We start from the raw sequence: 25,685 nt of genomic DNA, 5'->3' as shown, positions 1-25,685 counted from the left end.
TTTAACTAGCTGCTGCTTAAAAAAACCTGATTTTAGATTTAGGGCTCCCAGTTCAGTAGCTTAAAATACTTTAAAGAGGGAAATTAATGCCTACCATTGCGCCTCACCTGTTAGACCTGCTGCCTTTTCGGCAGGGTCTCTTGGCCCTCCAGCAACAGTTAACTAAACAGGGGTGGTTTAATACTCCCTGTTGAGTCTCTCCTATTTCACACTGCATTGAAAGTGGTACAAGGTACTAACCGCTGGGGGATGGGCAGTGAGGAAAGGCATCCAACTAGCCCAGGAACCTGGGGGAAACGAGATGTTAGATGAACTAACTTAATAATAAGTGTACTCTAAAATGGGTCAGAATCCTTTCCAAGAGAACTCTTTCCCAGGGCTCAGGGTCTTGCAGGAACCCTCTACAAATATTGAGTTATCATTTTTTAAATGAAATTTAAATAGAAGTAGCTCTAATAGCAGTAAGGCAGAGGAGGGTTGTATTCTTGGTACAATTCTTAGGTAGCTGGAGGAACTCTGCCATTGATCTTGTACCTTACCCAGCGTACAGCATTCATTTCTGGGTATGTCTACACCAGGGGTAGGCAACCTATGGCACGCGAGCTGATTTTCAGTGACACTCACACTGCCCGGGTCCTGGCCACCGGTCCGGGGGGCTCTGCATTTTAATTTAAATGAAGCTTCTTAAACATTTTAAAAACCTTATTTACTTTATATACAACAATAGTTTTGTTATATATTATAGACTTATAGAAAGACACCTTCTAAAAACATTAAAATGTATTACTGGCACACGAAACCTTAAATTAAAGTGAATAAATGAAGACTTAGCACATCACTTCTGAAAGGTTGCCGACCCCTGGTCTACACTATTTAAAAAAAAAAAAAAAAAAAAAAATCTATGGCACAAGTCTCAGAGCCCAGGGCAACTAACACAGGCTTGGGCTGTGGGGGTAAAAATTGCAGTGTCGACTCTCAGACTGGAGCCCAGGCTCTGAGGCCCTCCCCTCGTGGGGTCTCAGACCCTGGGTTGCAGCCCAAGCGTCTACATTCAATTTTTAGCCCCATAGCTCAAGCCCCACAAACCTGAGACACCTGACCTGGGCCAGCACTGTAGACGTACTGTCTGACTGTGCCCCCATCATGGCTTACTGCTGAATTGACTGGGGAGATGGGTGTGTATTGACATGACTGGACAGAAAAACTATGCATTTGCTCTATGTAGGTATTCAACTGCTGGTGACTCAGTGAGGTGCAATAACATCTCATGTTTCCTGACTCTGATATATGGCCAAGAGCTGTCAGGAGGAGAGGTGTGTTGGGACTGGGTGCTCATTTTGTATGATCATGAGATGGGAACAGTGTTGTGTGTTTCTTCTAGGAGATCCATCCACAAGTCCATCTTTGCCAAGAGCAACAGCCAGTAAAGAGTTAGATGAGCAGACTAGGAAAAACATGGCTGGGAAAAACAGGGGCAAGAGGAAAGCAGATGCCTCCTCCCCTCAGGACAGTGAACTGGAAGTAAGTGAACAGTTTGGTTTTCTGATTAGTCGTTTTGGAAGAGCAGTCAGGCCAGCGTGTCTCCCTTCCCCTTTCTGGCGGGGGAAAGGGGCTGGGATAATTGGGTAAAAAACAGGAGGAGCACTGGAAGTCCAGAAATGCCGCTCTCTAACCAGAGGCACAAAGTTAAGACACTGTTGATGGAGCTCGATAAAAGAGCGTTGGGCCATTCCTATAGGGGACACTCCACCTAACCACAAAGTGGGTGAGAGAGCAAGCTTGGCCTGATGAACTTCATCCTAGGGTACTTAAGGAACTAGCTGACGCTATCTTGGAACTGTTAGCAATTATCTTTGAGAACTCCTGGAGGACAGGTGAGGTTGCAGAGGACTGGAGAAGGGCAAACCTTAGTACTTAACTTTAAAAAGGGAAGCAATGAGGATGTGGGGAATTATAGACCAGTCAGCCTAACTTTGGTACCTGGGAAAATATTGGAACAAATTATTAAGCAATCCTTTTGTAAGGACCTAGAGGATAATAAGGTTATAAGGAATGGCCAGCATGGATTTTTCAAGAACAAATTATATCAATCCAACCTAATTTCCTTCTTTGTTAGGGTTACTGGTCTCGTGATTAAGGAGGAAGCAATAGATATGATATATCTTGCTTTTTAGTAAACCTTTTGACACAGTCCCACATGACATTCTCATAAGCAAACTCATGAAATGTAGTCTAGATGAAATTACTATAAGGTGGGTGCACAGCTGGTTGAAAGACTAGTCGGAGTACGTATCAATGGTTCGCTGTGAGACTGGTAGGATGTGTCAAATCAGGTCCCGCAGGGGTCTGTCCTGGGTGTGGTACTGTTCAATATTTCATTAATGACTTGGATAATGGAGAGTATGCTTATAAAATTTGTGGACGATGCCAAATTGGGAGGGGTTCCAAGCACTTTAAAGGACAGGATTAGAATTCAATACAGTATTTCAGAACTGTACTGAATTTCACCTTGTTGATTTCAGACAAGACTAGTGCAAAGTAATATACTTAAAAAGCAAAAATCAAATGCACAGCTCAAAATGGGGAATAACTGCTAAAAAGGATCTAGGAGTTCTAGTGGATCACAAATCGAATATGAGTCAACAATGTGAGGCAGTTGGTATCATGCTAGGGAGTGTTAGCAGAAGTGTTGTATGTATGAAAAATCCACACCCCTGAGAGATGTAGCTATGCCAACCTAATCCCTGGTGTAGACACTGCTAGGTCAACAGAAGAATTCTTTCATTGACCTTGCTACTGCCTCTCGGGGAGGTAGATTAACTACTTCGCTGTAGTGAGTGTCCGCACTGAAGCGCTACAGCAGCTCAGCTGCGCCATGTGGCTTTTTACATGTATACATATCATCGGACACAGGAGGTAATTGTCCCGCTCTACTCGGCACAGGTGAGGCCTCAGCTGGAGTGCTGTGTCCAGTTCTGGGTACCGCACTTTAAGGAAGATCTGGATAAATTGAAGAGAGTCCAAGAGGAGAGCAATAAAAATGATGAAAAAGCTGACAGTGAGGAAAAGCTGGACATGTTTAGTCTTGAGAGAAGAAAACTGAGGGAGAACTGATAAGTCTTTAAATATGTTAAGAGCTGTTATAATAAGGATGAGGATCAATTATTCTCTATGTCCATTGGCGGTAGAACAAGAAGTAATGGGCTTAATCTGCAGCAAGGGGGATTTAGGTTAGATATAGGGAAAACTTTTTAACTATAAGGGTAGTTAAGCTCTGGAGCAGGCTTCCAATGGAGGTTGTGGAATCCCTGTCATTGGAGGTTTTTAAGAACAAATCGGACAAACACCTGTAAGGGATGGTCTTGGTTTACTTGGTCCTGCCTCGGTGCAGGGGGTTGGACTTGATGACTTCTCGAGGTCCCTTCCAGCCCCACGTTTCTATGATTTTTCTGTTTGCTGCAGCATGGCAGTTGGAATATCCCAAGATTAACCTCCTTTTGTAATTCCTTTCCCAGCGAGTGTTTCTATGGGACTTGGATGAGACCATCATCATTTTCCATTCCCTTCTCACAGGGTCGTACGCCCAGAAATATGGAAAGGTAATATTGTCTTACCTCTTTCTCAGAGGTAAGATCATAAATGTTATCAATAAGTATACATTAATTGTAGGTGAAAGAAGTAGAAAATGCATACTCCTTCTTCGAGTGATGGTCCTGTTGTATTCCACTGAGGGTTATATGCATGCCTCTCCTTCCCTGCCCGCACCCAGGAAGCCAGACTTCTCTGTGCCTTAAGAAGCACCTCATGGAGGTTGCCATGGGACCGCAATTGGATCCTGGCTGGGGAACCCTCCCCTGCCCCCATACATTGGCCTGAGCAATCCAGGAGTGCACCTCCTGCTGCGGAGTCCCAGTCCAGTTCTGCCTGTACCAGCACTATGGACCCCATGCTGGGGCCTAGCCATGAAACATGGAAGCATGCGCATAAGCATGGCAGTAAGTCTTCCTCCAGATCCAAGAAAAATGCTACACTGCCATGAGTTCTGGCCATGGTGGAGCCCACAAGAGTGACAAGAAGTCACATCGTTCGCCAGATCCACCAATCCCGGTTCCTGAACCACGCATCCCTCCTGCAATGGCTTCGCTGGCGCAGCGTGAATTGTCTGTCCTGAGGCAGGTACCCTTACTGGCCCTGGTTCTGTCCGTGGACCAGGTGCCGTTGAAGCCAGGGAGAATTGGATGTGCTCTTGGGCCTCACAAACTGTGTGCCCTAGAATGGATAAGGTCTCCGTGTGTTCTGGTCCATTCACCTGCTAAGAGGACCCCCTCTCCTACATCAGATCTGCCTCCTTCTGGTCATGTTCCTACAACATACCCCATTCCATCGGCACCCCCATTCATTTAAGACTCTGGTTCCTCTGAGTCTGAGGATTCGTATGCTACCTATGGTCCACCACTTTCTCTTCTTTCTATGAAGGTCACTTGCCTGGTGACTATCACCTCTGCAAGAAGAGTTGGCAAACTGGGAGTCATGATGGCAAACCCCCCTTTCATAAGGATATAATTTTGCTGCACTTGCATCCTAAATTTCTACCAAAAGTGGTTTCCCGCTTCCACTTCAATCAACCTATACATTTGCCAACCTTCTTTCCCAAACCACACACCTCAAATGAGGAACGGCAGCTTCACTCTCTCAATGTCCATAGGACCCATGCCTTTTACCTACAGAGAACGAAGCCCTTCTGGAAGTCTCCTAGACTATTAGTGGAGAGAATTAAAGGCCAGACCATCTCCACCCAGAGAATCTCAAAGTGGGTCTCAGGATGTGTTACTCTCTGCTATCAATTATCGGAACGGTCCCCACCAGGTGGGATATGGGCCCATTCCACAAGAGCACAAGCATCAACTACCTCCATACTCCACAACGTGTCCCTTGCAGACATGTAAGGTGGCCACACAGATTTCGGTACACACCTTTTCTTCTCATTATGCTTTAGTTCACGATTCTGCAATGGGCACATTCAGTGCAGTAGTCCTCCATTCCACGGTTCTCCGTCATCTTCCTCGCACCCTCCTACTACATAGGTACTGCTCGTTAATCACCTTCAGTGGAATACAATAAGGACCATCACTTGAAGAAGAAGAAGTGGAGGTTACTTACCAGTAACTGGAGGTTCTTCTTCGAGTGATTGCTCATGTGCATTCCAGTAGGTATGTGCACGCTCCGCATTCACGATAGCTGGAAAGGTTTTCCCCTAGTGGTACCTGTTGGGTCGGCTGTGGAGACCCCTAGAGTGGCGCCTTCATGGCGGTGTATATATGTCCCTGCCGACCCACCGCCTGCTCAGTTCATTCTTACTGCCCATGACGGTCATTGGAACAGCTCAGTCTCTTGCTTCTGCAAGTGCCTTACTTAGTGGTTCCTTTGTTTTTCCATGTAAATAGTTCAATAGTTGTTAGTTAGTTAATAGTGTAGGTTAGTTTAGCTTACTTCGGGGGATTTCCCCCCCGCTCTTCACTCGCCGGGGCTTGCCTCGGTCTCGGGTTTAAGGCGTGCGAGAGGTGTGCAAAACCTATGCCAACAAGTGATCCGCATGCCACCTGTCTCAAGTGCCTCGAGGAGGGCCATCAGACAGATAAGTGTCCTATTTGCAGGATGGTCAGACCTAGGACTAAGAGGGAGCGTGACTGTTGCCTGAAGCTCCTCCTGATAGAGTCGGCCCTTCAGCCAGAGCCAATACTGGCATCCTTGGTGTACAGCGCACCGGCCTCGGTGTGGGATGTCCCGGCACCGAGGAAGGACTCCGCCAGGGAGCACCGGCACTGCTCCCCAGCCCGCAAGGCCAGTGCCACATGGCGGCACCGTTCACAGTCCCCGGTGCCACATAAGAAAAAGAAACCAGAAAGGGGACGTTCCCCTGTCAGGAAGCCGAGGAGAGATTCCAGTGGGGTGCGTCCTTCGGTGGGACACCCTTGGTCTGGTCCCCAAGAACCGGCGCCGTTGACTCCAGCCCCAGTTGCAGAACCGTTGACTCCGGCGAGAACGGACTCTCCTAACCGGGACGATTTGGAGGACAAGCTTGACCTCCCCTCCATTCTGGACGCATATGAGGTGGCTCGAGACCTCATTGCCATGACGGTGCAGTACCCGGCTTCGCAAACTCAAGCAATGCCAGTAGCACCAGTGACGGCATCGACCGTGGCGTCGTGCCCGGCACCCCGGACAACTCCGACACCCGTCACGGCACCGATGGTGGCACCGCCGTTGATTCATCATCGGGGGAAGCCCATGATGTTACAGCGCCGATCTCCATCTCCCCGGTCCTGCTCCCTGGCACTGTCAGGCTCTGCTCCCCCATGGTCGGGTACAGAGTACTCGTCAGAGTCAGACGCAGAATTGTCTGTGTCCTGACGCAGCCGGCACCGATCCCGGCACCATAGGCGAGCGGAACAACTGGCACTGGCCATCACTTGGCCACCCCAGTGGCAGGGCCGAGTGCAGTGGCCTTTTTGGATCCCTTGGGCCTACCACCAGGCTCAAGGTCAGGGATCTAGGCCGGTATCGGTGGTATCGGCCCCCCGTACCCCTCCATCAGTGACGTCGATGGTACGCTACACCCCTAGGGCCCCTGAGGACCCAGCACGGGACATGGCTGTTGAGTGGCCACATACAATCACAGCCCCATCTCCACCGACATCAGTGGCACTTGATCTTCCGGTCGTGGGCAGCTCCGAGGTACTTGGGAACTAGAGAACCTGAGGGGCAGGAAGACCCCATCCTGGGAACCAATTCCTCTTCCTCACTGGACGAGGTGGTGGCGGGCACCTCCACCACTCTACCATCAATGGACACCAAAGGCCACCAGGACCTCCTTAGGAGGATGGCAGTTAACCTCAACCTCCAGGCAGAGGAGGTTATGGAGGATTCAGATCCGATGGTGGACATCCTCACTCCTGAGGGTCCTTCTAGAGTGGCCTTGCCCCTCATAAGGACAATTCAGAATACCATGAAGGTGCTCTGGGAAACCCCGGCCTCTATACCACCAATGGCTAAAGGGGTCAAGAGACGCTACTTTGTGCCGCAAAACGGCTATGAGCACCTTTTTACCCACCCCCAACCGGGGACTTTGGTGGTTGATGCGGCAAACCACAAGGAGACCGTCACGTCAGACCGCTGGGTCCTCAGCACGGTGGGGGCAGGATATTCTATCCAATTCTGTTCCCTCCCGCCTTCCCAACCCCCTTCCCCGTTCCTCTTCAGGGACCCCTCTCACGAGCAACTCCTTTTACAAGAGGTGCAATCGCTCCTCGCTCTAGGGCCAATAGAGGAGGTTCCTCAGGAATTATGGGGCAAGGGGGTCTACTCCTGGTATTTCCTCATCCTCCAAGGCCAAGGGTGGGCGTTGGCCTACCCTGGACCTATGAGACCTCAACACATTCATAAAGGTGAAGTTTTGCATGGTCTCTCTGGCCGCCATCATTCCCTCCTTGGATCCGGGAGACTGGTACGCCGCCCTCGACTTGAAGGACGTGTACTTTCACATTGCTATTATCCCAGCCCACAGACGCTTTCTCAGATTCGTGGTCAGTGGCCGGCACTACCAGTTCAGGGTACTCCTATTTGGCCTGTCAATGGCCCCCCGGGTGTTCACCAAGTGTATGGCGGTAGTGGCGCCTTCCTCCACAAGCGCCAGGTGCAGGTATTGCCGTATCTGCATGACTGGCTCATCAAGGCCGAGTCCCAAGCACAGGTAGCAGAGCACATGTCCGTGGCCTGGGCTATGTTTCACAGGCTGGGACTTATATTGAACGAGCCCAAGTCCACACCGACCCACACACAAAGGATAGAGTTCATCGGCGCTCTCTTGGACTCCACGCACGTGAGGGCGTGCCTTCCGGAACTGCATTTCAAAGCGCTCACAGACATTATCCAGACCCTTCTCCACTTCCCCACAACCATGGTCAGAAATTGTATGAGACTATTGGGGCACCTGGCAGCCTGTACATACGTGGTACAGCACGCCAGGCTCCGCCTGCGGCCCCTCCAGGCATGGAGAGCGCAGGTGCACAGGCAGGGCAGGGACCCATTGGACTCAATAGTGACCCTCCCGCCTCGCATTCTCTACTCTCTCCACTGGTGGCTGCAACCACAGCTGGTTTGTGCGGGTGTACCCTTTGCAAAACCCCAACCCACGCTTTCCTTGGTTATGGACGCCTTAGTGCTCAGTTGGGGAGCGCATCTGGGCAATACCAGAACCCAGGGCCTCTGGTCCCATGCAGAGATAGCGCTGCACATCAACGTGAGGGAGCTGAGGGCGGTTCGCCTGGCAAGCCAGGCGTTTCAGGCCCGTCTTCAGGGCATGTGCATATCAGTGGTCATGGACAATACTGCAGCGATGTTCTATATAAACAAATGGGAGTGCTCACTCCTCTCCCCTCTGTCAGGAAGTCCTCACGCTGTAGGACTTCTGTATCGCCCACTCCATACACCTGCAGGCGTCACACCTTCCGGGGGCACAGAAGGAGCTGGCAGACCGCCTCAGCCACTTGTTCCATGGACACGAGTGGTCCCTCAGACTGGACATCGCTCACTCAATTTTCCAGAGGTGGGGCTCTCCCCACATGGACCTCTTTGCAATGCAGAGCAACAGGAAGTGCCAGAGATTCTGCTCCTTCCTGAACCACAGCCCAGGCTCCACCGCGGACGCCTTTCACTTATCATGAATGGGCCACCTGCTGTACGCGTTCCCGCCATTCCCCCTCATACACAGAATGCGCCTCAAGACTCGTCAGGACAGGGCTTCCCTGGTCCTCATAGTGCCAGCGTGGCCTCGCCAGCACTGGTTCACCATGTTACTGAACCTCTCAGTGGATGGACCAGTAGCGCTCCCTCTCTCTCCGACCCTAATCACGCAGGACCACGGCTGTCTACGGCACCCCAACCTGGAGTCCCTCCACCTCATGGTGTGGAAACTCCATGGCTGAATCCTCTTGAGCTTCAGTGCTCATACTCCGTGAGGGAGGTCCTGTTGGGAAGTAGGAAACCCTCCACATGAGCCATTTACCTGGCTAAGTGGAAGCGTTTCTCCATTTGGTCTCGACAAAGGGGAACTGAGCCACAATCAGCCCCAATTCTCCTTATTTTGGACTATCTTTTATATCTCAAACACCAGGGGTTAGCAATATCATCCCTGTGGGTACACCTTGCGGCCATTTCGGCCTTTCACCCGGGAACGGCGGGTGGGTCAGTGTTCGGTAACCCCATGGTGGGCAGGTTTCTTAAGGACCTGGACAGACTTTATCCTCCAGTATGTCAGCCTGTTCCCCCCTGGGCCTCAACCTGGTCCTGTCCTCGCTCATGGGGCCCCCCTTTGAGCCCCTAGCTACCTGCCCTCTTTCCTCCCTTTCCCGGAAGGTGGCTTTTCTGGTGGCTATAACTTCCGCTGGAAGGGCATCCGAACTCAGGGCACTGATCTCTGAACCGCCTTATACAGTATTTTATAAAGACAAGGTGCAGCTACGCCCCCCACCCTGCGTTCCTGCCTAAGGTTGTCTACCAGTTTCATGTGAACCAGGATATATTCTTACCTGTGTTCTTTCCTAAACCCCATGCCACTAACAGGGAGCACATGTTCCATTCCTTGGACGTTAGATGTGCCTTAACATGTTACATTGAACGCACAAAGCCGTTTCGTAAGTCACCGCAACTCTTTATTGCTATCGCAGAAAGAATGAGGGGGCTCCCGATCTCGTCCAAGCACATCTCATCATGGATCACGTCCTGTATCAGGACTTGCTATGACCTGGCTAAAGTTCCAGCCCCTCCGATTACGGCGCACTCTACCAGAGCGCAGGTGGTGTCCACAGCTTTTCTGGCGCAGGTCCCTATCCAGGACATCTGCAAGGTGGCAACCTGGTCTTCAGTTCACACCTTCACTTCCCACTATGCCATCACCCAGCAGTCGAGGGATGATGCTGGGTTGGTAGGGCATCCTACACTCGGTGATTAGGTGAACTCCGACCCCTCCCCCGGGGTAACTGCTTGGAAGTCGCCTATTGGAATGCACATGAGCAATCACTCGAAGAAGAAAAAAAACGGTTACTTACCTCTCGTAACTGTTGTTCTTCGAGATGTGTTGCTCATGTCCATTCCAAATCCCACCTGCCTCCCCACTGTCGGAGTATTCTGGCAAGAAGGAACTGAGCAGGCAGCGGGTCGGCAGGGAGATATGTACACCGCCACGAAGGCACCACTCTAGGGGTCTCCATAGCTGACCCGACAGGTACTGCTAGGGGAAAAGCTTTCCGGCGATCATGCACGCGGCATGCTCACACACCTATTGGCATGGACATGAGCAACACATCTCGAAGAACAACAGTTACGAGAGGTAAGTAACCGTTTTTTCTTTGAGATGTGTGGTTCCTATCTGTATTCCAATCCCACCCTCTTTCCCCTCTGCGGTGGAGAAGGAACTGGAGACGCAGTTGGTCCGCTCTGCCCTTTGTCGCCTCAGGCGAAACCATGAGGCAATGCAGAGGCACATGCACAGACTGATGGACACTACTATTTTGAAAAGCTCCGGCTCTGGGCACATGGCACATGCGCATAACCCTCAGAGGAATACAGATAGGGACCACGCATCTTGAAGAACTGCCAGTTACAGGTAAGTAACCTCCCCTTTTATTTGAACAAAGGGATAACCACTTCAAAGAAGAGAATACTAGATCAAGTACCTACAGAGCTAGGAGGTGAAGACTGCAAACACATTCATTTTAATTAAGTACAAGGCTATGAATTGATTTATTTTTGAAGTGCAGATGCTGGCAGAAATTAAGGATCATGCACTGTGTAATTTCAGCCCCTTTGTGCTGAGATCATATAATAACTTTAATCATTTGGAGGTTTCATTTGTCAAATATTTTAAGTGCTTAAATGTACACTAAAAATAAAAATATTTGATTTGTTTGACATTTTAAAAATATGTCAGTATTACAGCTGCTATATAATTTTCAAAATAAATGAGCAAAGCACATTAAGCTTGCTTTTTTATTGTGTGGTCACTTTCTTGCTAACTCCAGTAATTAACAAAGCATGTCCCTGTCATTAGTATGCATCAGTGAGTTTCCAATATAGAGTGAAGATAAATAGAGCCTCTCCGAAACATACTGAACAATCACAAATAATTTTTCTGTTTTGCTGCTGGAAGTATATCTGTCCAAACCGCAGAGCACTGGAGTTTGATTTGTTTTGCTTTGATACTTTACTAGAATCTGGCTTTTCTTCAAGTGCCCACAATATTTTTGGAATATTACAATCCATACAATTGAATGGTATGGAAAAAAAAACAACCCCATGCCAGCACATTCTAGCCTTGGGATCCAGTGGGAATCCTGTGAAACTTCATTAGCAAGAGGTTTATCTCTATTTTAGTACAGAACCAGGGCAAAATTTTCTTTTCCTGTCTTGTTTTCCAGGACCCAACTCTAGTGATTGGTTCAGGTCTGACAATGGAGGAGATGATTTTTGAAGTGGCCGACACACACTTATTTTTCAATGACTTAGAGGTATGTGCCAGTTGTTTGTTCAGGAACCTAAACATCAGAAACTTCCTGATGAGAATACTATTTCTAATGACAAACACAAGTGTGAAGCAGAACTTAATATGAAAATCTAATAGCATCTACCAGAACTAAAGCTGTACAGGAACAAAGCTGATGTGTGAGCCAAGATCATACAAAATGGAATGTACTCTGTCAATCAGCTTGCTGTAATTGACAAATACAGAAATGCTGTTGAGGTGTGTAAGGCCTCGCTTTACTCAGCCAATCATAATCATTCATTATAAATTAGAATATTATATATAATAAATATGGCTTACCCAAGGAGGTGTGGAAGTACTTCAGATTCTGCAAATAAATGGTTGGGAATAGAAATCAGATCTTACTGACGTCTAGTCCCTTACTATAAATTCTAGTCTACATTGCCCCTGAGTATACAGTTCTATTTTTAAAAGATAACACTATAGCTGCTGGGTTTAGATCAGGAACCATGAGCTATTACATGTGTGAGCATCTCAGTGTACTCCACAATTGCTTTTAAAAATGCAAATATTAGAAAAACTAAAAATATAAAATAAAATAAAAAAACGTAATTTTTTGTTAATTTTCTGCTGGCCCTGTTCAGCTTTGAGCTTTACAAAGAAAGCAGTCAAGTTATGTCACCATTCCAGCTCATGATGCTTATCAGGTCTCCTCCGCACAGTGCAGTCTGGATGGTCTGAGATGGTAAAGCCCAAAATACAGTCTCTCTTGTTGGCAACTCAGTGTTCCAAGGTAGAAGGAGCTACGTAAATGATTTTGCCTTGACATTTATAAGAGATTGCTTAATCTTGGCTGCATTAACCTGAATTTGATACAAGTGTAAACATGTTCTATGATGTTACTACTGTAGGAAATGCACTTTGGGCTAATTAAAGGCATTGAAGTGAGGATTTTGAATTGACTATAATCTCCCTATTGCCACCTGTCACAGTTTCCGACGTTACTGCACTTCTGACTCTTTTGTAGACTCTTTGCTGGCATCCCACTTAACTGATGGGTAGAGGTCTGAGACATTTCTCAGGGCAGAGTCCTGTGAGTTTCTCCCTCTAGACTGGGGATTTCAGCTGCAATTTCTCCTGCAGTTCACTGTGGTTGTCCCAGCACGTCTGAATTTAGATCAGCACCTGCAGCTCTACTGTCTCTGAGGCAATTGACTAGCCAGCCTTCATAAAGCAAAGTATTTACTCAGAACAAAAGTATTACAGAAAAAATGTATCTTAAATACAATCAGCAATTCACCTACAATATTCAAATGGCCAGACAGGTAGGTAGATATCTGTTACCTCCTGCCTGAAAGGAGAAAGGAGCATGTCGCAGCTCTCTCACATCCTGGTGACCTGCCTTAACTTCAAGACTTTAAGAACATAATTTTTAGTATAGATACATAATGCCTTAAATATTATCTGTACACACATTTCACTATGATTATTAAGAATCATAGTAGACTACTGGCTCTTGGCAGAGATCTCACATGCCACCCTCTGGTGAACTATTATGCAGATCTCTGATCCAGGGGATCCCTGTAAAACCCCTGCACTCTCTGTGCCCTCTGCCAGTTGGCACCAAGGGGTCTGTGGGTCCCAATTCCCATCAACAACAATGCGAGCTCTGCACTTAGGTTTGTGTCCTGCACTATATTCAAAGTTTCCCCTGGTCCCTTGGTGGTGTCTGTACTAGGCTCTTTCCTCCAGTTCCTCATGTTTGCTACCACTGGTTCAGCTCAAATGGGCAGAGCGATGTTGGGATCAGTAGTTTAGACTAGGCTCCAGGCAGCCACCAGTGTTTTAACTAGACTGAGCCAATGACTGATTTGTTTGTTTGGTGTCCAAACAGAAACATCATAAAAACAAAATAAAAAGGTTAGTTTCAAACCAAAACTGATTTTTCTCTGTTTTTCTCAACGAAATGAAAAACAAGAAAAAAATTCATTTGGCTCAAACAAATGTTTTGAATGTCAATTCGAACCAACATTTTATTTGAAATGTTGATTTGAAACAATGTCAATTTGATGTATTTTTAAATTTTCAAAATTTGTTTTCAGGTTTGGGGTTGCTTTTTTTGGCTGAAACTGTTCAGACTGAACAGAGATGCTGGATTTATGGCTGCTTATAACAATCTGTAATCCACTAACCCCTTCTTTGTGTCCTATGACTGCAGAGGTGTAACGGGCCACTCTACCTTGAATTGTCCCTTACAATATGTACTAACTACTTATGCTAAACAATCTGTTCCACCTTGCATTTAGCTATGATGCTCGGAGTACCTCCCCCAGACCTGAAGAAGAGCTCTGTGGGTATGTCTACGCTGCAGCTAGACACCTATGCCAGCTGGCTTGGGCTGGGACTGTGTGGCAGTTTAATTGCAGTGTAGACTTCCAGGCTCTGGCTGCAGCCCAAGCTCTAGGAGCCTCCCATCTCGCAGGGTCCTAGAGCCTGTGCTCCAGCCCAGGCCCAGAAGTCTACACTGCAGTAAACAGCCCGACAACCCAAACCCCGTGAGCCTGAGTCAGCTGGCATGAGCCAGTTGTGGGTTTCTAACAGCAGCATAGACATGCTGTGTGGGGCTCACAGTTGGTCCACCTCACTCACTTTGTCACTCTAAATGAGCATCAGAAGTTCAATCAGGGTAAACTCCGACAATTTCAATTATTTGTTCAAATGTTCTGAACCTTTGAGTCGCAAACCTGAATTGAAATGTCATAAATTAATAAATTAAATAAATTAATGGAGATATCCCATCTCCTAGAACTGGAAGGGACCTTGAAAGGTCATCGAGTCCAGCCCCCTGCCTTCACTAGCAGGACCAAGTACTGATTTTTGCCCCAGATCCCTAAGTGGCCCCCTCAAGGATTGAACTCACAACCCTGGGTTTAGCAGGCCAGTGCTCAAACCACTGAGCTATTCTGTCCAGACATTTCTGGTACTTTAAGTTCCAGTCTTGGCCAGAACCTGCAAGTGCAGAGGTGCTGAGGAGTGAAATCTGAAATGTGAGAGGCAAAGATAACTGAAGTTCTTTGAACCTCAGAAAGGTTTGTTTTGGGAGACAGGATGGAAGATTTCATCTAAACCAGTTTGCTAATCCTGTTGGGTAATCTAAGATTTGTACATATACAACCAGCCAATTTCTGTTATATCAGTGCATTCCTCAGCTACAGCAATCTGTGGGTCTTTTGTCTTCAACAGGAGTGTGACCAGGTGCACGTAGAAGATGTTGCATCAGATGACAATGGACAAGACTTAAGGTGGTATATTCAAGACGTGTGTGGAGTGAGCACCTGGTTTAGTGCTTCTCTGTTTGAGAGATTTACTACAAGAAAGGCTGTGGGGGAAGGGGAAGCTTCTTAGCCAAACAATCCAGCATAACCACTTGTGTGCTCAGTTGTACTATCTGGTGGTCGAAACAGGCTCAAAGTCTGAGATCTTGCCCTCTGAAAGTCCTCCCAGAGTCTTTGACATGACACCATGCAGCTGTGACCTAGGGTGAATGGTTGACACAAGCTAGAAAGGCCTTCTAGATCATTTTGGCCAGCACAGGCTTACTCCCTTGTTTGTGGTTCTCACAGTTGATCATAGAGCGGCCATCTTCCAATCTAAGCTTCCCACTTTCCCTGGGCCAACTCTACACCTTGATTCAAAGTAAAGCAATATTAGAACAGTATTGAGGAGACAAGATGGGTGCAGCTGTCTGGGTGGTATCTGTGCTTCTCCTTGGGGGAGGGGAGGTGGCGGTGGTCCTTGGCATCTCATTTCTTCTCCCTGGCAGGGGTGTCCTTCACACTTGCTAGGCCTGAATCTCCTCCCATACAGGCAGCTCTGCTCTCGCCAGACCATTCTGCAGTCAGGTTTTGGACTGGCTGCTGCCCCTCCATATATGACTGTCTTTGCAAATTGGCTTGATTGAATTTACACCAAAGAAACTGTCCACAAAGAGATGAAGCAGCCATAGAGGGTTCAGAAAGTGTTTTCCCCCCGCTCCCAGTTTACCCAGATTAGGATAGTGAGAGCAAGTGCACAGTGCTGAGAGAAACCAAAGACAAATTTCTAAAATTTCAGCTACTCACATGGAAACTGGTCAGCTGGGATAGGGTTTAGCAAAGCAGCCTCTTGACCCCTTACACAAAGGGTGTAGAGCACACAAGAGGAGAGGCTTTTTGTGATCTGGGCTCACGTAACACACAGGTGTCGATCTGAGATATAACTACAGTTGGACCATTAAATAAGTGACACCAATATAATTAAGTTAAAACGGTCACAGAAGACTGCAAGGAACTTCAGAGGAACCTAACACAACTAGGTGACTGAGCAACATGCTTGCAGATGAACTCCGGTATTGACAAGTTCAGGGAAAAGCACGTTGAAAGGAATAATTTGAACTACTTTGGCTTCCAAATTAACCCTTCAGAAAAAGAGACCAGGCTATGGTTGTGGTCATGTTTGTGAATGCATCGACTCGGTGCAAAAAAGCAAACAAGGTGTGAAGTGTCATTAAACAGGCTAGAGAATACCACTGACAGCATTTATAATGGCATGTCCTTACCTTGGAAATTGTACCCTATCACCTGACAGTTGAAAAGGCAGATTCGGTTCCAGTCTATTTAATGAGAGAACTACTGACACATTAGTCTGAGTGTAATACAGTACCAGACAATCTTGGACTGAATTATGAAAAAATTGTCTAAATACCTAGAGGAAAGAATTATGGGTAGTAAGCAGCATGGGCTCAGTAAACCTAGACTGCACTTGACAAATCTGCTGGCCTGAGGGAGACAGGTAACACAGTAAATGTAACTTAACTAGATTTCAGTGAAACCTTTTTGTACAGAAGCCAATGAAAGCAGGAAGTCAGAAAGCAACTGCAAAGAAAACTGGAACACATTGGCTGAGAGGCAGCAAGATCTTAATGGGGAACCACCAAATGAGGGAGGTAGCTAATGGGCTCCTACAGGCAGTCTCTGGCTTGTGCATCTCAATACAATATGATCTGAAGTGTAAAGTGAGGTTAGTGAGATGCCCTAAACCAGGAGGGATTCTCAGAGGTAGCTTTTATGTAGTTTAGGTTCTAGATACATATCTGTGAATTTAAACAAATTTATTAGAACTTTTCACTTACTATGGCCTGGAGGAGAGGTGATTAAAGGGGAATATAATGCTATATAACTGGGAGGTGTTAGCTGAGGGAGGAGAAGACGGTTTCTGTAGTTGAGGGAGTGCAAGAGGAATAATCTCACACTTCGAAAGCAACGGTTCAGGTGCAGTAGTGAGACCAGTTGAGCATTGAAGTAAATTGCCCAGTGAGCGCACAGAGTCCCCATCTTCACTGGTGCTGAGGAACAGGCCCGTTATGTGTAGAGAGGTCCTGCCTGCAATGGGGGGAAGGACTGGTGGTCCCAGAGGCTTGATCAGCCATGGGCAGAGAGTGAAACTAGAACACCACCAGTTAGGAGGGTGTCAGCCAGCCTGCTGCTGTAGCTTGTGTAACAGGTTTGTTTTTCTGCTCTAGTAACTACAGTTTCTCCACGGACGGCTTCAGTGGCTCAGGAAGCAACGCAAATAACAGCTCCACCGTGGGGGCACAGGGAGGAGTGGACTGGATGAGAAAACTGGCTTTCCGCTACCGCAGAGTACGAGAGATCTATGACAAGCACAAAAGCAACGTTGGAGGTGAGTGCAGGCCACACGTGTGTGCACAGGTGCTGGAACCTTGACCACAGGGTGGAGTTTGAGCATCATGCATAAAGCGGGGTTCTTGCTAGAAGCTGTTCCACATTCAGTAACTTTTACTTGTCCTGGTGCTTGGGCATTAGCAAAGTCACGACCCCCTAAGGCAGCATATGGGATCCACCCTTTGGGAGAGCCCAGACCCTTCATTGTTTCCATTTCCTAGCTTCAGGGACATGGCCACTCCTCCGGTGACATGTTTCATCATTTTCATGTGTTGAAAATGCATTGGCCATAAGAACATAAGAATGGCCGTACTGGGTCAGACCAAAGGTCCATCTAGCCCAGTATCCTGTCTTCCGACAGTGGCCAATGCCAGGTGCCCCAGAGGGAGTGAACCTAACAGGTAATGATCAAGTGATCTCTCTCCTACCGTCCATCTCCACCCTCTGACAAACAGAGGCTAGGGACACCATTCCTTAGCCATCCTGGCTAATAGCCATTAATGGACTTAACCTCCATGAATTTATCCATTTCTCTTTTAAAACCCTGTTATAGTCCTAGCCTTCACAACCTCCTCAGGCAAGGAGTTCCTGTGTGCTGTGTGAAGAAGAACTTCCTTTTATTTGTTTTAAACCTGCTACCCATTAATTTCATTTGGTGGCCCCTAGTTCTTATATTATGGGAACAAGTAAATAACTTTTCCTTATTCACTTTCTCCACATCACTCATGATTTTATATACCTTTATCATATCCTCCCTTAGTCTCCTCTTTTCCAAGCTGAAAAGTCCTAGCCTCTTTAATCTCTCCTCATATGGGACCTGTTCCAAACCCCTAATCATTTTAGTTGCCCTTCTCTGAACCTTTTCTAATGCCAGGATATCTTTTTTGAGATGAGGAGACTACATCTGTACGCAGTATTCAAGATGTGGGCGTACCATGGATTTATATAAGGGCAATAAGATATTCTCTGTCTTATTCTCTATCCCCTTTTTAATGATTCCTAATATCCTGTTTGCTTTTTTGACTGCCGCTGCACACTGCGTGGACGTCTTCAGAGAACTATCCACGATGACTCCAAGATCTTTTTCCTGATTAGTTGTAGCTAAATTCGCCCCCATCATATTGCATGTATAGTTGGGGTTATTTTTCCCAAGGTGCATTACTTTACATTTATCCACATTAAATTTCATTTGCCATTTTGTTGCCCAATCACTTAGTTTTGTGAGATCTTTTTGAAGTTCTTCACAGTCTGCTTTGGTCTTAACTATCTTGAGCAGTTTAGTATCATCTGCAAACTTTGCCACCTCACTGTTTACCCCTTTCTCCAGATCATTTATGAATAAGTTGAATAGGATTGGTCCTAGCACTGACCCTTGGGGAACACCACTAGTTACTCCTCTCCATTCTAAAAATTTACCATTTATTCCTACCCTTCGTTCCCTGTCATAGAATCATAGAATAGAATATCAGGGTTGGAAGGGACCTCAGGAGGTCATCTAATCCAACCCCCTGCTCAAAGCAGGACCAATTCCCAACTAAATCATCCCAGCCAGGGCTTTGTCAAGCCTGACCTTAAAAACCTCCAAGGAAGGAGATTCCACCACCTCCCTAGGTAACCCATTCCAGTGCTTCACCACCCTCCTAGTGAAAAAGTTTTTCCTAATATCCAACCTAAATCTCCCCCACTGCAACTTGAGACCATTACTCCTTGTTCTGTCATCTGGTACCACTGAGAACAGTCTAGATCCATCCTCTTTGGAACCCCCTTTCAGGTAGTTGAAAGCAGCTATCAAATCCCCCCCTCATTCTTCTCTTCTGCAGACTAAATAATCCCAGTTCCCTCAGCCTCTCCTCATAACTCATGTGCTCCAGCCCCCTAATCATTTTTGTTGCCCTTCGCTGGACTCTTTCCAATTTTTCCACATCCTTCTTGTAGTGTGGGGCCCAAAACTGGACACAGTACTCCAGATGAGGCCTCACCAGTGTCAAATAGAGGGGAATGATCACGTCCCTCGATCTGCTGGCAATGCCCCTACTGTCTTTTAACCAGTTCTCAATCATTGAAAGGATCTTCCCTCTTATCCCGTGACAACCTAATTTATGTAAGAGCCTTTGGTGAGGGACCTTGTCAAAGGCTTTCTGGAAATCTAAGTACACTATGTCCACTGGATCCCCCTTGTCCACATGTTTGTTGACCCCTTCAAAGAACTCTAATAGATTAGTAAGACATGATTTCCCTTTATAGAAACCATGTTGACTTTTACCCAACAATTTATGTTCTTCTACGGGTCTGACAATTTTATTCTTTACGATTGTTTCAACTAATTTGCCCGGTACCGACGTTAGACTTACCGGTCTGTAATTGCCGGGATCACCTCTAGAGCCCTTTTTAAATATTGACGTTACATTAGCTATCTTCCAGTCATGGAAGTACAGAAGCCGATTTAAAGGACAGGTTACAATCTATAGTTAGTAGTTCCGCAATTTCACATTTGAGTTCTTTCAGAACTCTTGGGTGAATGCCATCTGGTCCCGGTGACTTGCTACTGTTAAGTTTATCAATTAATTCCAAAACCTCCAATGACTGGAAGTTAGCTAATGTAACGCCAATATTTAAAAAGGGCTCTAGGGGTGATCCCGGCAATTACAGACCGGTAAGTCTAACGTCGGTACCGGGCAAATTAGTTGAAACAATAGTAAAGAACAAAATTGTCAGACACATAGAAAAACATAAACTCTTGAGCAATAGTCAACATGGTTTCTGTAAAGGGAAATCGTGTTTTACTAATCTATTAGAGTTCTTTGAAGGGGTCAACAAACATGTGGACAAGGGGGATCCGGTGGACATAGTGTACTTAGATTTCCAGAAAGCCTTTGACAAGGTCCCTCACCAAAGGCTCTTACGTAAATTAAGCTGTCATGGGATAAAAGGGAAGGTCCTTTCATGGATTGAGAACTGGTTAAAGGACAGGGATCAAAGGGTAGGAATTAATGGTAAATTCTCAGAATGGAGAGGGGTAACTAGTGGTGTTCCCCAAGGGTCAGTCCTAGGACCTATCCTATTCAATTTATTCATAAATGATCTGGAGAAAGGGGTAAACAGTGAGGTGGCAAAGTTTGCAGATGATACTAAACTACTCAAGATAGTTAAGACCAAAGCAGATTGTGAAGAACTTCAAAAAGATCTCACAAAACTAAGTGATTGGGCAACAAAATGGCAAATGAAATTTAATGTGGATAAATGTAAAGTAATGCACATTGGAAAAAATAACCCCAACTATACATACAACATGATGGGGGCTAATTTAGCTACAACGAGTCAGGAAAAAGATCTTGGCGTCATCGTGGATAGTTCTCTGAAGATGTCCATGCAGTGTGCAGAGGCGGTCAAAAAAGCAAACAGGATGTTAGGAATCATTAAAAAGGGGATAGAGAATAAGACTGAGAATATATTATTGCCCTTATATAAATCCATGGTTCGCCCACATCTCGAATACTGTGTACAGATGTGGTCTCCTCACCTCAAAAAAGATATTCTAGCACTAGAAAAGGTTCAGAAAAGAGCAACTAAAATGATTAAGGGTTTAGAGAGGGTCCCATATGAGGAAAGATTAAAGAGGCTAGGACTCTTCAGTTTGGAAAAGAGAAGACTAAGGGGGGACATGATAGAGGTATATAAAATCATGAGTGATGTTGAGAAAGTGGATAAGGAAAAGTTATTTACTTATTCCCATAATACAAGAACTAGGGGTCACCAAAAGAAATTAATAGGCAGCAGGTTTAAAACAAATAAAAGGAAGTTCTTCTTCACGCAGCACACAGTCAACTTGTGGAACTCCTTACCTGAGGAGGTTGTGAAGGCTAGGACTATAACAATGTTTAAAAGGGGACTGGATAAATTCATGGTGGCTAAGTCCATAAATGGCTATTAGCCAGGATGGGTAAGAATGGTGTCCCTAGCCTCTGTTCGTCAGAGGATGGAGATGGATGGCAGGAGAGAGATCACTTGATCATTGCCTGTTAGGTTCACTCCCTTTGGGGCACCTGGCATTGGCCACTGTCGGTAGACAGATACTGGGCTAGATGGACCTTTGGTCTGACCCAGTACGGCCTTTCTTATGTTCTTATGTTCTTATGTTCTCCTCTAGTGACACCTGAATCTCTGACAATTCCTCAGATTTGTCACCTACAAAAGCCGGCTCAGGTTTGGGAATCTCCCTAACATCCTCAGCCGTGAAGACTGAAGCAAAGAATTCATTTAGTTTCTCCGCAATGACTTTATCGGCTTTAAGTGCTCCTTTTGTATTTCGATCGTCCAGGGGCCCCACTGGTTGTTTAGCAGGCTTCCAGCTTCTGATGTACTTAAAAAACATTTTGTTATTACCTTTTGAGTTTTTGGCTACCTGTTCTTCAAACTCCTTTTTGGCTTTTCTTATTACATTTTTACACTTAATTTGGCAGTGTTTATGCTCCTTTCTATTTACCTCACTAGGATTTGACTTCCACTTTTTAAAAGATGCCTTTTTATCTCCCACTGCTTCTTCTACATGGCTGTTAAGCCACGGTGGCTCTTTTTTAGTTCTTTTACTGTTTTTTTTATTTTGGGGTATATATTTAAGTTGGGCCTCTATTATGGTGTCTTTGAAGAGTGTCCATGCAGCTTGAAGGGATTTCACTCTAGCCACTGTATCTTTTAACTAACACCCTCATTTTTGCATAGTTCCCCTTTCTGAAGTTAAATGCCACAGTGTTGGGCTGTTGAGGTGTTCTTCCCACCACAGGAATGTTAAAGTTGTTATTATATTATGGTCACTATTTCCAAGCGTTACCTCTTGGACCAGATCCTGTGCTCCACTCAGGACTAAATCGAGAATTGCCTCTCCCCTTGTGGGTTCCCGTACCAGCTGCTCCATGAAGCAGTCATTTAAAGTATCGAGAAATTTTGTCTCTGCATTTCGTCCTGAGGTGACATGTTCCCAGTCAATATGGGGATAATTGAAATCCCCCACTATTATGGAGTTCTTTATTTTGATAGCCTCTCTAATCTCCCTTAGCATTTCATTGTCACTATCACTGTCCTGGTCAGGTGGTCGATAATAGATCCCTACTGTTATATTCTTATTAGAGCATGAAGTTACTATCCATAGAGATTCTATGGAACATATGGATTCACTTAAGATTTTTACTTCATTTGATTTCACATTTTCTTTCACATATAGTGCCACTCCCCTGCCCACCGCATGACCTGTTCTGTACTTCCAATATATTTTGTACCCCGGATGATTGTGTCCCATTGATTGTCCTCACTCCACCAGGTTTCTGTGATGCCTATTATATCAATATCCTCCTTTAACACGAGGCCCTCTAGCTCACCCATCTTATTATTTAGACTTCTAGCATTTGTGTACAAGCACTTTAAAAACTCATCACTGTTTATTTGTCTGCCCTTTTCTGATGTGTCGGATTCCTTTTTATGTGAATGTTTCTTGTCTGATCTGGCCCCTACTTTATCCTCTTCCATCCTCTCCTCCTGACTAGAACCTAGAGAATCTCTATCAATAGAAAGAACAGGAGTACTTGTGGCACCTTAGAGACTAACAAATTTATTTGAGCATAAGCTTTCGTGGGCTACAGCCCACTTCTTCGGATGCATAGAATGGAACATATATTGAGGAGATATATATACACATACAGAGAGCATGAAAAGGTCGGAGTTGTCTTACCAACTCTGAGAGGCCAATTAAGTAAGAGAAAAAATTTTTTTGAAGTGATAATCAAGATAGCCCAGTACAGACAGTTTGATAAGAAGTGTGAGAATACTTACAAGGGGAGATAGATTCAATGTTTGTAATGGCTCAGCCATTCCCAGTCCCCATTCAAGCCTAAGTTGATTGTATCTAGTTTGCATATCAATTCCAGCTCAGCAGTTTCTCGCTGGAGTCTGTTTTTGAAGCTTTTCTGTTGCAAAATTGCCACCCACAGGTCTGTCATTGAATGACCAGACAGGTTAAAGTGTTCTCCTACTGGTTTTTGAGTGTTATGATTCCTGTCAGATTTGTGTCCATTAATTCTTTTGCGTAGAGACTGTCTGGTTTGGCCAATGTACATGGCAGAGGGGCATTGCTGGCACATGATGGCATATATCACATTGGTAGATGTGCAGGTGAACGAGCCCCTGATGGTATGGCTGATGTGATTAGGTCCTATGATGATGTCACTTGAATATGTGGACAGAGTTGGCATCGGGCTTTGTTGCAAGGATAGGTTCCTGAGTCAGTGTTTTTGTTCAGTGATGTGTGGTTGCTGGTGAGTATTTGCTTCAGGTTGGGGGGTTGTCTGTAAGCGAGGACAGGTCTGTCTCCCAAGATCTGCGAGAGTGAGGGATACAGACTAACACGGCTGCTACTCTGAAATCTATCAATAGACTCTCCTCTAAGAGAAGTCTCTGTCCGATCCACTTGTTCCTCTGCAGCAGTCGGCTTTCCCCCATCTCTTAGTTTAAAAACTGCTCTGCAACCTTTGTAATGTTTAGTGCCAGCAGTCTGGTTCCACTTTGGTTTAGGTGGAGCCCATCCCTCCTGTATAGGCTCCCCCCATTCCAAAAATTTCCCCAGTTCCTAATAAATCTAAACCCCTCCTCTCTACACCATCGTCTCATCCACGCATTGAGACTCTGAACTGAACTGAAAGGCCAGAACTGAAAGGCAATCTGATGCGATTTGCTAGTTATGTAAGTCGCCTTGATCAGCCTCCAGTGCCTTTAGCAGTTATAATCTTTCCATTAAATGTAAAATGTCCCATTGGAGCTGCTTTTGTACAAATAGCTGCATATTGCTCACCTTAAATAGCTTGAAATAAATCATTCTACATTCAACATTTATTTTCACAAACCTTAATTTGTTTCCCATGTGAAAAAGGGAGATGTTCGAAAGGTTGTTCAGCAGTACAGAGTGCAGAATGAGACTGGTCTGTGATGTGAGATAGAGAATCCCATGACTGGAGTTGCAGCGTGTTAGGCCTTGTTTGCATTAGCCAGGCTTAGCTTGTGTTGGTATGGTGCTGGACTAGAGTTGCTGGAGGTCAGGACTGAGGTGAATTGGCACAATGTTAGCTGGTGAGGAGTGTGAAATGTTGCACGTTATCACGCTGCCTACGTCTCCCTAGGTTCACTGGATTCATCCTTAACTGCAGCGAATTTTCCTGAAATGTGCGCTGTGTGCACTGTTCAGACTGCTGGGCCCACAGTCTGGTGCGTCTTTTTATTAAAATTTGTTGGCAGAATTCTTTGAATTCCTTATCCAGTTTCTTCTCTTTCCTTCTTCCCACAAAAAGTGTTCTCCTAACAACCCCAAAACTCTGTATTGCCCACACTAACCCAGGAGCGGTAGTGGGATGTGCAAATGTACTGGTGACAGCACTACTAACCCTTGTATTTACGTCTTTTAACTAAAGTTGGAAGTCTCTTTCGAAAAGATCTGTACTCTAGCTCTCAAAATACATTCTGGGCTTGGTACAGGATTTACTGGATGGAATTCTCTGGCCTGTGCTATGCAGGAGGTCAGACGGGATGATCAGAATTGTCCCTTCAGGTCTTATGAATCTATAAATATAGTGCTTTACTGCTTCAGTGTGCTGCACAGATATCTCTGCCCCAATGTCGAGGATGTTAGGTCAGCATTTTTCCTTTCTTACAGATGGGGAAGTTCAGATACATAGAGGTTATAGACTTGCCCAAGGCCACACAGTAAGTCAGTGTCAGGACTGGGAATACAACCCAGGAGTTCCTACCTAGCTCCTTGTCCTTCACTCAGTGCACTTTGGAATGGAACAAAATGGAACAGATTGTACTGTCAGTACTCTAAGAGCTAGTTTTACACAATCATGTCAAAGTATCATGAAATGCCTGCCCTGTTTCCTCTTCCCCACACTCCTTAGAATTCAAACACCAATTACAATCCTGACTTCCCAGCCATGTCACCTGTGTGCATGGAAACTGATTTACCAGCTGTTGTTTTCCTAATCTCACAGCCAGGTTTGAAACAACCCTTCTAACATTCCTTTTCCAGCCAGTCAGACCAGAAAGCACTGCTGTTACCTTGAGGTCCGAATGGGGCAGTTCTCTGCATTGGACAATACTTCTACTTGGGGAAATATGGTTTTCTAAGGAGCTTTTTGTTTGTCTGCACCTCCTATAGGCCTCCTCAGCCCACAGAAGAGGGAAGCTTTGCAGAGACTACGGGCTGATATAGAAGTATTAACGGATTCCTGGCTGGGAACTGCATTAAAATCCCTACTTCTCATACAGTCCAGGTATGGAAATGGGGCCAAGTATGTGTCACGCCAACAGTAACTGTCCGTGACCAGCTGCCCCGGCCCCGCGGCAGTGCCCATGCCTCTCTCAGAACAGAGAGTAACTCAGCAGAA

General features: G+C 45.9%; 1 protein-coding gene across 2 annotated transcripts in view; it reads left to right on the top strand.

The window, feature by feature from the left end:
- Positions 1 to 25,685, top strand: part of EYA3 (EYA transcriptional coactivator and phosphatase 3) — a 146,684-nt gene that overhangs the window by 111,438 nt on the left and 9,561 nt on the right. For both annotated transcript variants that reach the window (XM_065421595.1, XM_065421596.1), the window contains 6 exons: positions 1,382 to 1,521; positions 3,516 to 3,599; positions 11,475 to 11,564; positions 14,783 to 14,841; positions 17,100 to 17,260; positions 25,457 to 25,571. In XM_065421595.1, coding sequence (XP_065277667.1) covers positions 1,382 to 1,521; positions 3,516 to 3,599; positions 11,475 to 11,564; positions 14,783 to 14,841; positions 17,100 to 17,260; positions 25,457 to 25,571 — 649 coding nt within the window. The remainder of the gene's footprint in view (positions 1 to 1,381; positions 1,522 to 3,515; positions 3,600 to 11,474; positions 11,565 to 14,782; positions 14,842 to 17,099; positions 17,261 to 25,456; positions 25,572 to 25,685) is intronic.

The sequence above is a fragment of the Emys orbicularis genome, chromosome 23 (genome assembly GCF_028017835.1).
Source record: "Emys orbicularis isolate rEmyOrb1 chromosome 23, rEmyOrb1.hap1, whole genome shotgun sequence".
NCBI lineage: Eukaryota > Metazoa > Chordata > Testudines > Emydidae > Emys > Emys orbicularis.
Note: the sequence above shows the minus strand (reverse complement) of the source record. Positions and strands in the feature narration are given on the sequence as shown.